The sequence below is a fragment of the Epinephelus fuscoguttatus genome, linkage group LG23 (genome assembly GCF_011397635.1).
Source record: "Epinephelus fuscoguttatus linkage group LG23, E.fuscoguttatus.final_Chr_v1".
NCBI classification, from domain to species: Eukaryota; Metazoa; Chordata; class Actinopteri; order Perciformes; family Serranidae; genus Epinephelus; species Epinephelus fuscoguttatus.
This window is the reverse complement of record NC_064774.1, coordinates 25,064,697-25,076,744: the sequence shown is the minus strand read 5'-3', so window position 1 is coordinate 25,076,744 and position 12,048 is coordinate 25,064,697. Positions and strand designations below refer to the sequence as shown.

Sequence of the window (12,048 nt, the reverse complement as noted above, 5' to 3'; positions counted from 1 at the left end):
GTAGCCTTTCTGTAATCCTTTACATTTCAGTCACTTTCCTCTCCATCTCCGTCTCTCTCTGGCCTCACTCACACACACATACTTACACACACAGTTTACACAGATCCTATCACAGGAATCAGCTATGTAGTGTGTTATCACTGGAGGACATGCTGTGTAATCCCTGTAGGTGGCCTCTGTGACCTACTTACACGTGAAGCTCCCCACATTAAAAAGACATTGGCTTATATCCACCTTATTATACCCAGTATGGACCTGTATTATCATTTCATTAGCTCTGTGTCTATATGTGCTGAGAGTTACATGATCCTATCTGCATTTGTCTGGTGGCTGTTTCTCTGGTTTTACGCCCACACCCCCTTTTTTTTCTTTTTATATCTGCATAGTTCATCTTTCACTGTGTGTAGCCTGTAACTGCATTATGTGTGTCTCACAAGTAAATCACAGTTGCAGTGTGGGAAGTTTTAAACTGAGTAGAAGTCAGTTAGAGTACTGTGAAATCAAGCCAGTCTAAAATAAAAGCAGTAGACACACAATGAAGATTTTATCTCTAGCTTCTGACCAGACTTCCCAGGAGAAACCCTGACTTTGCTTCAATGCGCTCTCCCGCATCACTTCCCTTTCCAAAGACATTTACAGTTGCCATGATAGGCCTTTTTATTGTAATACAAGGACGCTGACCTACTTGTTTGTGTGTAGCTTATGTTTTTCCTGTAAGGCCGCTGTATCTGGCATTTGATCTGTCCGAGCCTGCAGCCGCTGTACACAGCCCCTTGTGAGAGGGATAGTACTATGACCTACGCGTACACATAAATACGCTCTCATACTGTCACATCTCATTCTGCTCTGTTCTGCAGGCAGCCTCCAGACAGACAGAGCGTCTGTCTGTTGCTCTCTCGCTGTCTCAGCCTCATTGTGGTTGTGTGAATCATATTCACAAGCTTGTCAGTAAGAGTATAATTAAGTTTAAAGACCACAGAAAAATAGATCTATATTAGGGTTGGGCAATTTGAAGAATATCTTTTATTGGAGATTGGCTGAGTACACTGCAGGTTGTTTTTTTGGTGGGGGAAATTTTGTCATTTTATTTTGCTAATTCAATGGTCTGCCTCCAAAGAACGAGAGCTGCTGCCAGCAATGGCAAAGAGAGACAGCGGAGAAAAACAGCATGTATCGCCAGCATATTTTCACATTTAACTCTGTGAATTAAAGATACAGTTTGTAGGATTTAGGGGGGTTATTGGCAGAAACTGAATTTAATATTCAAAACTATGTCTTTGTTATAGTGTAATTACCTGAAACTATCAATCACTGTATTTTCATTACCTTCGAATGAGCCATTTTTATCCACATACAGCATGGGTCCTCTTCCACGGTGTCCGCCATGTTGTTCTACAGTAGCCCAGAATGGACAAACCAAGCATTGACTCTAGATAGGGTCATTCACGTTCTTGCGTCAGCCACCATAGTTCTCCTACACACTTGGCACACAGCAGAAGTTTGAGTTGGCTGTAATCTACAACCTAGATGGCACTAAATCCTGCGTACTACACCTTCAAGGGTTTATTTTGACCAAACCAGAGTTGGTGATTACTGGAACAGTGGAAGGTCTAACCAAAAAAAAGTTTGTTTAGTTTAAAAGAAGTGTGTTTTAAGGCCCAAGCATACTCGGGCAGAACGTGGAGCAGCCTCCGCGGATATCCGCCAAGACTAAAAGCGGACGTCCGCAAGCCCTGTGTGCGCAAAGCCCAGATTTTACGACCGCGCGGACTCCGCTCCGCGCACCAGTGTACACAAAAGACTGCTCGGCATGTATTTTTCACATCGCGGGGATTTTTCACAGACATTTTTACAGGAAACTACAACGCGGAAGTGCGCTTGACTATGGAAGCCCAAATGACTGCGGACATTCCTCGCGGAGTCCGCTCCGCTTATAGTATGCCCGAGTCTGTGAGCACCTTTATGATGAGATAACAAGGCAATTAAACCAGTCCTAGTCAGGTGAAAGAAAGAACCCTCAAATCAGAAGGTGTACAGTTGTATTTTTCTGTTTAACAAGGTGTAACAATATTACCTTTCTGGACATTTTGTGAGTTTGGCCAAACCACCCCTGGTGGTCATGAACGCAATAAGAACACACTGAACACAAGTGTAAATGCAACTGTGTTTTTCAATCTACGTACAACAACCACTGACCAACTGTTCAAAAACCAGCATGACCATTAGCCAGTTAGCGAGCTAAGCTACTAGCAAGAAAGCAGCAACAAAGCTTATGGATATTCATGACTCTCGTGGATGGAGTCAAGATGCGATCAAGTGTCTGCTTGCAGTTTGGTCTGACAAAAGTATACAAGTGAAAAATGGCAATTTATATTGCGATGGAGCAAATGGTGGAGAACAGCTACAACCGTTCATTTTTTTTTAAGTCCTACAGAGTGATCGAATCTCAATCAAATCTAAGTGTGGACTCTGGAGAAACATTTTTATACCAGGTGTAAATGTAATCATGTTAAATCATATCTAGATACAACCTGGATATGACACATTTTATGTGCAAGGTGTAAAGGGAGTCTGTATGGCAGTTTATAGTTTGTTTCTCAGATGATGCAGGTGGTTGAAGCTGAGTAAAATGTTGTGATGTTTAATTCCACTTACACTAAAAATGATGCTGAAAATGTTTTTCCCTGTAAACAAAATCACTTGAAGCTGAGGTGCATCGTAACTTTAACAGGTGTCAGAGCCATGCAGCATACGTTACAGTGGTGATCTACCTTGGTACCTTGAAAGAAGAGCTATGAATAAGTATTGTTCCTCCGGTACAGTTTCAGACACCTAAAGACTACATATCATGGAGCACTGACGGTGTTCTGGAGGCTCCTGGTAGAGCAACACCGTACTCTTTGTGTTTGTCTCCTTCCCAGCTGTATCTGTTACTTGCACATGTATCCCTATAAAGTTGCACAGTGATGTGTTTAATGTATCAAACATCCAAACTGCTGATGTCTTGTGTTTGTACTAAGAAGATTCCTGGTTCAGGGTAAATCAGATTTTCCTCTTTGAACAGTCCCACACTGCACTGCTTTGTTTACAACCCCGCAGTGTGTGCCAATATCTCGTAGGCACTTTTTAGTCCAGATCACATCTGCAGCCAACAGCACAAACCCCCTCCAGACTCCAGACTAGTTCAGTAAGTCAGTCTGGAAGATTGTTTTGGAAATCCTCCCTCGTGATTCCCTGCTCTCTTTGTGTCTCCTCTCTGAAGCCCGTCTTCCGGCCTTTTTCAAAATCCCTCCCTCCCTCCCTCTCCCTCTCTCCTCGCTCCACTCAGCTGCTCCCTCTTCTCGATGTGCTCCTTAACCTCTTACCTTCCTTCCTCTTGGTTTTCCCTTCCCCCCCCGGCAGTTTTAACAGTCTGTCTCTTAAATCATTTTCAAGTAAGCTGTATTAAATGGAAGCCAAAGTGTATTGCTTTTCAGGAACGGCAATTAGTACATTACATTTACCTTGTGAGACCGCCACAGAGATACAAAGTAGAAATCAAATGCTGTTAATATGACAAATGATGAGCTACAAAGTTGAAAAATAATGTTGATTTTCTCTTTATCAGCACCACATGACTGAGCAGTTATAGTAATAAAAAAAAATCCAGTATCGTTTCCTTTGTCTTCACGCCTTTCTCATGCTTTGTGCCATAGCTTTCTTTACTGCATGTGGTAGCACATGGAGCCCACATGTTGTGCAGATCAGTCTTTGTGTCAGACTTAACAGCCTGTATGTGTGTGAGTGTTAATAACAGACAGCGTCAGTATGTCTGCAGTGCGAGCATGTGTGCACCTTTGTGTCTGTCTGTCTGTCGGAGCTTTAATTTTTAAATTCTGTAAGAATACCGGATTATGTGTCTTTGTGTGTGCATGTCTGTGAGTAAGTGTGTTAATGGTGTACTTTGGGTGTACTTTGTGTTGTGTGTGTGTGTGAGTATTTTTTGCACATTTTTTCCTGCGTTGCTGCTGTCTGTGCGTCAACTTGTCCATTTGTGTGTGTGTTTAACTCTGCTGACAGTAAGTCTGTCTGTCACCTCCAGTCTCTATCTCACACACACAGGCTGTCCTGCTCAGAATTAAATCCTCGTACCCCACCCTTTACACACACACACACACACACACACACACACACATTTCATCCAGCTCAGACTTATTAATGCTCATTTTTATAATTCTTTAATCCATGTGTGTGTGAGTGAGGTGTGTGTAACAGAAAGGATGTGTGTGATGTTGAGGACTTGCCACTTGAAAATAAAAAAAAAAAAGCACCATTCGGTTAATGTGACACACGAATGTGCACACACAGCATGCTGTGCCTGTCTGTCTGTGAGTGTACATGACTGTGTGTGTGTGTGTGTGTGTGTGTGAGATGGAGTAGGGGGCAGTTGGGCAGGTGCAGAGACAGCTGGTGCGGGCAACTCTAACCGAGGGGGAGGACGAGAGCGAGGGCGAGATTCCTAGAGAATGACATGAATATAGGGTAGCAATTGAGCTGCAAAAGAGGGGGAAACGAGTGTTTGTACGAGTGTGTGTGTGTGTGTGTGTGTGAGTGTGCTGTTGCCAGTGGTGAACCGCTTTGATAGCACACACTGAGCTAGTGTGTTTGAGTGAGACAGATGGAGAAACAGAGAAAGAGAGGGAGACTATTAAACCACTTTATATAGAGCAACAGATTAATCAGAAAAAGGAATTGATTGGCCTGAGGGAGAGGGCGTGGTGAGAAGGGGGAGGAAAGAGACAAAGATGAACTTACAATGAACTCACTTTTCACTTTTACTTATTTAATAAGCCAAATATCTCTACGCTAGAGGCAGGGGTGCTCTTAACCTTCATATTAGAGGTCAGCTTATCAGTATCAGGCGATAATTGCTTTGCTGAAATTAAAAGTGCATTAGTGTGCATTTTCCTTTATTACAGCTATTTCTGTTTAAACGTGAAGTACAGGCCAATTCTCTCCACTAAACAGCTTCAATGATTCAAAGGAGCAAATTTGACCCTTTTGAGATTTACAGCAGCGTGTTTTCACTTTAGGCAGCAGCGTGACAGTCAGCAGATTACAGGCAAGCTCTCAATAATGTTCTCGCCGTAGTATTAAGCAATAGTTCGACATTTTGGGAAATACGCTTTTTTGATTTCTTGCCCAGAGTGAGATGAGAAGATCAATACCACTCTCATATCTGTCTGCTAAATATAAAGCTTCATCCAGTAGGAGGTTAGCTGAGCTTAGCATAAAGACTGGAAACAAGTGGTAGCAACTGGCCTGGCTCTGTCCAAGGATAATAAAATCTGCCTTGCTTCCAGTATTTATGCTAAACTAAGCTAAGCGGCTGCTGGCTGTAGATTAATTTGAAACCGACAGACATCAGAATAGTATCTATCTTCTCATCTAACTCACAGCAAGAAAGCAAATGTGTTTCCTAAAATACCTACTATGGGTGGTTTCAGTAATAGAGTCAAATGTGTCAGCATTGACCATATTTTTTTTAGTCCTGCTCTTTTCTGTTAATGTTTAAAGTGTGCGTCTTTGTGTGCCTTTGTGTCATGGCACAAACATATAGAGCTGCATCAATTAGTGGATTAGTGACAGAAAATATTTTGATATTGATTAAATGCAGAAAGGGAATTCCTAAAGTAATAATACAAAAATATTCAAGATTTCCAGCTTCTCAAATGTCAGTATTTTCTGGTTTTCTTTGTCTTCTAGTCAAACAAAATGAGGCATTAGATGACATCACCTTGGACTCTTCAAACTTGTGGCATTTTTCACAAATTTTTGGACAAAAATATTAAGCGAGAAAATGGTCCGCGGATTAATTTATAGTGTTTATTGTGAGATGCAGGCCTAATGTAGTTCATCAGAGTGTAGCACCCCTGTTGAAACACAGTCACCCCACCTCTGCTGATGTTCAGTGGGATTTTAAACATTGAAGTGAAGCTGTCATTTGTGTTGCAAACGTGGGTGGGTTATTAAAAGTGAAGAACGGAAATCTGGTTTCTTTCTACAGAGCAAGCATTTTCACAAACTGTGTGCATGTGGGCAAATTCATTTTGAATTTAAGTGGACATTCTTGAAAAATATTAGCTGTTTGAAAAAGTCTAGTTTCTTTGTCTCTCCTCTCTTCTGTCACGGTCAGCATGTTGGGTAATGGAAGGACACCGCCCTCTAGTGTTCACAAATGGACATTCATCAGTCACCGCACCACGTCATACAGAGACAGAAAAGACTGTGCTGGTCAATTTGCAGACAACCACATAACATAAACACAGGGACTAAGAATAGAAAGAATGGTGAGGATTTATATCCATCGTTGCATCCATGTGCCAATACTACCATACCATTTAGTATACCAGAAAAAGATTTAGTATGTCCCAATACAAAAATACCAGGATGTAATGCTTCACATTCTGATTCATGCAAGCCATCATGCTTTTATGGCTATTCTTATGCGCAGTCCTCTGTGCAGCGGAAGATACATCAAATCCACTGAGTCGCAGACAGATGACAGCTCACTAACAGCTGACGGAAGCCATAAGATAATCATATAGATTAACAGTAACAACATAAGGATGTCAGAGGAACACGTAATTTTGTTGTCATGCATGTTAGAGTCTACAATGTATGGAGTTATCACATAAAAGTTAAAACTACCAACATTGCAAAATGGCAGCAAAGCTCAGCAAATTGTGTTTTGCATCTCTGAGGTAACGTTAAGATCTGCCATATTTCAGATTGCATACTTTTATTACTTCAAAGTTCGCACTACAGACTGAGACGGATACATTAGCAAGCACAAATGTCCCAATTGTATGCGTACTCCATGCAACAGTTTCTTACTTACCTAAAGTTTAAAGAAAAAGTATACAATATGGGATTCACTAAAATGTGTGAGCACTCTGACAGTGAGCTGTAGAGGCTGGAGCAAGTCATTGTTTTGTAAATCACAAGTAAGTCTCATGTCCCAAGTCAAGACAGGCATGTCCCAAGTCACAAATGTGTCCCAAATTATTTCGCCAAAGGAAAAATTTTTCAACATCTGTTTTATCTAATAAGACAAAATTTTCAGTCTGTTCATCTCACACCGGCCATTTTTTGCGACGATACAATATTGCCATACAATAATATTGTGATACTATGCTGTACGGCTAGTTCACATACTGCAATTCAACTTTTGTTAACCTCTGCATATTTTTTGCATGCAAACAGTTTATCTTTGGTATCATTTGCCGCATAGTAATGTAGTTCTTTGGTTCAAACAGAGTGGATCTTTGAATGAATAATGTTAATGTCAGTTGATTCAGGAAATGAATTGATTCGTGGTACACTTTTTAAACAACATCCTTTTTTATCTCTGGGTGTTGGAGCAAGGTATTTAAGTATTCTCAAGTCAAAAGGCTCAAGTCCAAGTAGAGTCTTGTTAAAAGTCCAAGCAGAGGTGCAAGTCTTCTTTGATACTGTGTAGTCCAAAGTCATCATGTTTGTGATACGAGTCTGACTCGAGTCAAAGTCATGTGACTTGAGTCCAGCAGTGTTACCCAACCAAACATGATCACTTTTTTTGTAAATACATTTGGAATTGTGTCTCTTAATGTGCTCTCTTCTCTTCTTCTTTTGCTGTTACAGGAGGAGGCTATTCCCGAGCTGGAGATAGATGTGGATGAGCTGCTGGATATGCCCAGTGACGTTGAACGGGGAGCCAGGGTCAAGGTAGGCCACAAACATAAGCTTGTGTCAAAGCATGCAAGGACTCACAGATGCAAAACGCCAGATATATATTAATACCTTCTTTCACTTTCTTACAGGATTTACTGGTTGACTGTTTTAAACCTACTGAGGTAAGAGATTTATCCTTCTTCCTTCCTGTCTCCCATCCTCCTCCTCTGACACTTTACCTCTGTATCTATGTTCTGTGGATTTTTTGTTCTCTGAATCCCCCTCATGTGTTTTGTCCCACCTGTCTCCCCGTAGGACTTCATCTCAGAGCTGCTCGACAAGATCCGAGGGATGCAGAAGCTCTCCACGCCTCAGAAGAAATGATGGCGTCCCTCCTCATCCTCAACCCCCCTCATCCTCCCATCCACCTCAGCCCTCACCTCTCGTCTTCCTACCGTGCTTTCCATCTTTTTAGTTTGACGTCTTCCATCGCGAATCCTCATGAAATACTTTAACTAAACCTTGTTTCTTCTTTTTGCACACCCTCCATGCTAAAACCCCTTTCTTTTTTTTTCTTTTAATCTCTTCTTTGCCTGGGTCCAGCTACATAAATCGCTTTTACTTTTCATTTTTTGTGACCTTCCCTTGCTGTTTGTTGGACCTCCTTCTTAAAAAAAACATCATTAAAGAAGGAAAAGTAAAGAATGCAAAAAACAGCAATAAGCGATTCAACAGTTTGAATCCAGGCACTCTCCTTCTCTCTCTTTTTTCACTCCTGCTCCTCCTTCACCCTTTGTTTGGCTTTACTCCTCTTCCTCACCAAGCTCTTCATCCTCCCACCCTCCCTCATATCACCCTCCATCTATCTGAGGAGGAAGAGAAGAGGAGCCGAGTCCCATAATTACTGAGAGTGGAGCGGCTGAGAGTGGGAAGAGACATGAGAGAGAGAGAGAGAGAGAGAGAGAAAGTCTGCAACAGCCAAGAGAAGAGTGGAAGGGTGAACGACGAAGGTGGAAACAGCCAATCGGCTTGAAGCAGGGCCTAATCATTGCTTATGTCTCTACCAGTGAGATTCCTTATTTTGTTATTCGTGAAGGGGGTTAAACTTGTAAATGATCCTGCTAGCAACCATGATTCTTTTGATAAGTTCAGTTTGAGGGTGTGGGGATATTCACTTGACTTTAGTTTTTTAATTAGTTAACTTTATGGGGGGGGTGTCAGTACAGTCTTTTCAGATAATCCCCCCCCCCCTTTAATCAGAGGCATTTGCTACAGTGGTGCATTTAAAGACTGTCTTTTTTTGTGTGTGTGGATCTGTTGAAAAATCTGCACTATGTCATTTTGGGAAGAAAATCAGAACCTCTGACCACAAAGAATAATGTGTGGTGTATCTTTAGCAACAAAGAGGGAAATCTGATCCCTGGAAATAGTGGTTGAACCTTTAAAAAGTCACTGGTTGGCTGTGGTGGTCGTACGGCCCAACTAATTTTAGACTTAAAATCTTCCTTTGAGGCTAGAGTAGAAGTAGGTTCTCTTAGGTCGGGTGTGCGTGAATAGAAATCCAAGTCTTGGGGGGGCGGGGAAAGAGTGTTTTTCTTTCCTCAAATGCGTAGTGCAGTTGTAAGAGAGGCTTCTCAGAAGCCACTGCTGTCCAGCCTGCACATACACACGTTTGTGCGTCTGTGTGTCGCTAAATGCTACGTGTTGCTACATAATGTACAGCAACATTCATAATAGGAGTGGTTTTTTTCCTGGCCTGTATATTCTGCTGTTCTGTACGACAAACTTGATTATTAGGATAGGACTGGTTCCTGTTTTGTTTTGTTTGTTTTTTTCCAGAATGCATTTTGTCACACACACACTGACAGTCCGACAGGGGGACCCAGAACAAAGCTGCCTTGTTTTTTTGTATCTCCCCCCCCCCATACGTCTCACTTCTCTCCTTTTAGCTTAGAAATTATTTAGTCCGCTCTGTGTTAGGCAGATGTCAATTCAGAGTAGTCACCCGCACATGGAAACTCCAGAGCTCTGTGTTGCTGTTGAGACTTTGTGCTGCCCTCTGCCTGTCAGTAGACCCACCAATGAGACGTCTGAATGGGACGGCTGGAGGGAGGGAGGCCACTGTTTTACATTGAAGCTGTCTAAATGCATTCACCCTTTTCTTTCTTTCTCTCACTCACACACACACACACACACACACACACACACACACACACAGGCACCCTAAAGGCGGGGAAAACGGAAACACATTAGTAAACACAGCTGCCTCTCACACAGATGTGCACACACACACACACACACACACACACTCCAAGTGCTGAGAGATGAAGGGATAGAGACAGACAGGTCCATAGATGTCACAAGAACTGTGTGTTTCCCTGCTGCAGCTGCCAATCATCTCCAAGAGTAAGCCATCTGTTTCTCATTGTGAGCCAATCAGAGCTGAGACCGAAGCCCATTGGCCAATTGGAGAAGCAGCAGCGTTTGCTATGATTCCTGCAACCAATTGCTAACACCTGCGGTGACAGCAGACCTCCACTGTCTGTCTCTTCCTCTCTCAGTGCCAACACACACACTGGCCCATTTTCATCTTGCTGCTCTGTCATTTCTCCCTGGCATCCCCTCTCTCCTCCTCCTTCCACCCTTTTCCATCCTTTTGTCCACCCTCCCTCCCTCTATCCTTTCTTCAGCCCCCCCCCCCTTTTTTAAAAACAGATGTTGCCTTAGGTATTATTTATGTTACACAAACCAAATAAACGGGAGACATTCATTTTTAAAAAGGTAACACAAACACTTGTGTTACTGAGCAGAACTGCGGCACATGGAGAATCTCAGATCTTCTGTCGCTTTTTTTTTTTTTTTTTTTTTTGGAAAAACAAAATGAGATTCTGTTGTTTTTTTAGGAGTGTTTAATACTTAGGCCTTGATACAGTGATTTTGTTTAGATAAAACAATGTTCTTTACATTTACCATTTGAATACTGCTCTGTTTTTATTGTGATCATGACACTTCTTGATGCCAGGCCTTGGATTAACATGTAGTCGAACGAAAAATCCATTCAGATACACATTGGTGCGATTGCTTTTGCCTTCCTGGCAGTGTTTCCAAATCAAGCACGGTCTGCATTTTCTTTGGAAACATGGGATTGTACCAGGCAAGCTCAATCAGTAGGTGAATTCGAGTGGATTTTCATTTCTAAATCCAGGTTTGGATTATACCTTCTTAGACTGTTATTGAGAAGTCTGTTTTTTTACTGTTGGGGAAAATTGCAAAAAAATATATATACTGATTATCATCATTGAGGCTAAATACAAGAGCTAAACCATGCGGATTGAAGGAGGGGAGGTGTTTTTTGGACAATGATTAGATCAAACCAACAAACAAATGTAGCAATATCAACAACAGGTCTTGTTTTTGCCCAATTTTGTTACACTTTTATGCAACTTTAATAAAAACATGCAAAATGGACTTATTGTTTGTCTTTGTTGGGTTTGTCAGTTGTGTGCTTCAGATGACCTAGAGAGCCTTATAGATTATCACACCGCAGTATATTTGCTTGTATTATGTTCAACAGAACATCCCTTTTAAATTTGATATTCATCAGTGTGCAATTTATTCACTAAACTAACTTAACCCCACAAATAAACTCTTTATAGTATTTTGCATGGAAGACATTTGGACTTAGCAGGTTAAGCACAGGTGTAATTCATAAAAAGAGCATTGGCTCTGTTCCATTAAGTGTCACTGTAAGTCAGTGACACACAATCAGAGGAAAGGGAATGCAGATATAATTAATATTATTAGCTCCACCTGTGGTATTCCTGCAGTGACATGCCAAAATGTCTGCCATGAAAAGGCCTATTGTCCAAATGATACGAATTCCACCATTATCATTTGTGTGGCTCTCCAGACATTTCGCATTACGTTGGTGCCATCTTGTGGCTAATTGCAGTACGAACACCACATTTGTACCCTACTGAGAAGCAGGAGTGGTCTCTGAATAGTCTGATGTTCTGATCACAAGGTAGTCAATGTAAGAATGATGCTTAACATCGCTAATATAATGACTGCTAGAGTAACAACTTTAGGAGGAGTTAAGGGCTCAGCTTGGATCCATGGATGGATCCAAGGGGCCCACAGTTTCAGGGGGAACTATGGCCTTCACTTGCAAAATTTAAGATGTCAAATTAATATTTAGCAACCAGGAAGAAACTCAAAATAACCACGAAGAGATGCAAAATATCTTCAAAAAGACACAAAATAACAACAACAACAAAAAAAAAAAACAGGCAAAACAACCAAGTAGAGACACAAAATGTCTAAGAAAAATGACACACATAAACAAAAATAAGACAA

General features: G+C 41.5%; 1 protein-coding gene across 1 annotated transcript in view; it reads left to right on the top strand.

Annotated features, from left to right (window-relative positions):
• ppp1r14bb (protein phosphatase 1, regulatory (inhibitor) subunit 14Bb) overlaps window positions 1-11,160 on the top strand; it is a 29,397-nt gene extending 18,237 nt beyond the window's left edge. The window contains exons 2-4 of the mRNA XM_049568714.1: window positions 7,663-7,746; window positions 7,842-7,874; window positions 8,008-11,160. Of these exons, the coding sequence (XP_049424671.1) occupies window positions 7,663-7,746; window positions 7,842-7,874; window positions 8,008-8,076 (186 nt within the window). The 3' untranslated portion in view covers window positions 8,077-11,160. The remainder of the gene's footprint in view (window positions 1-7,662; window positions 7,747-7,841; window positions 7,875-8,007) is intronic.
• The last annotated feature ends 888 nt before the right edge of the window (window positions 11,161-12,048 follow it).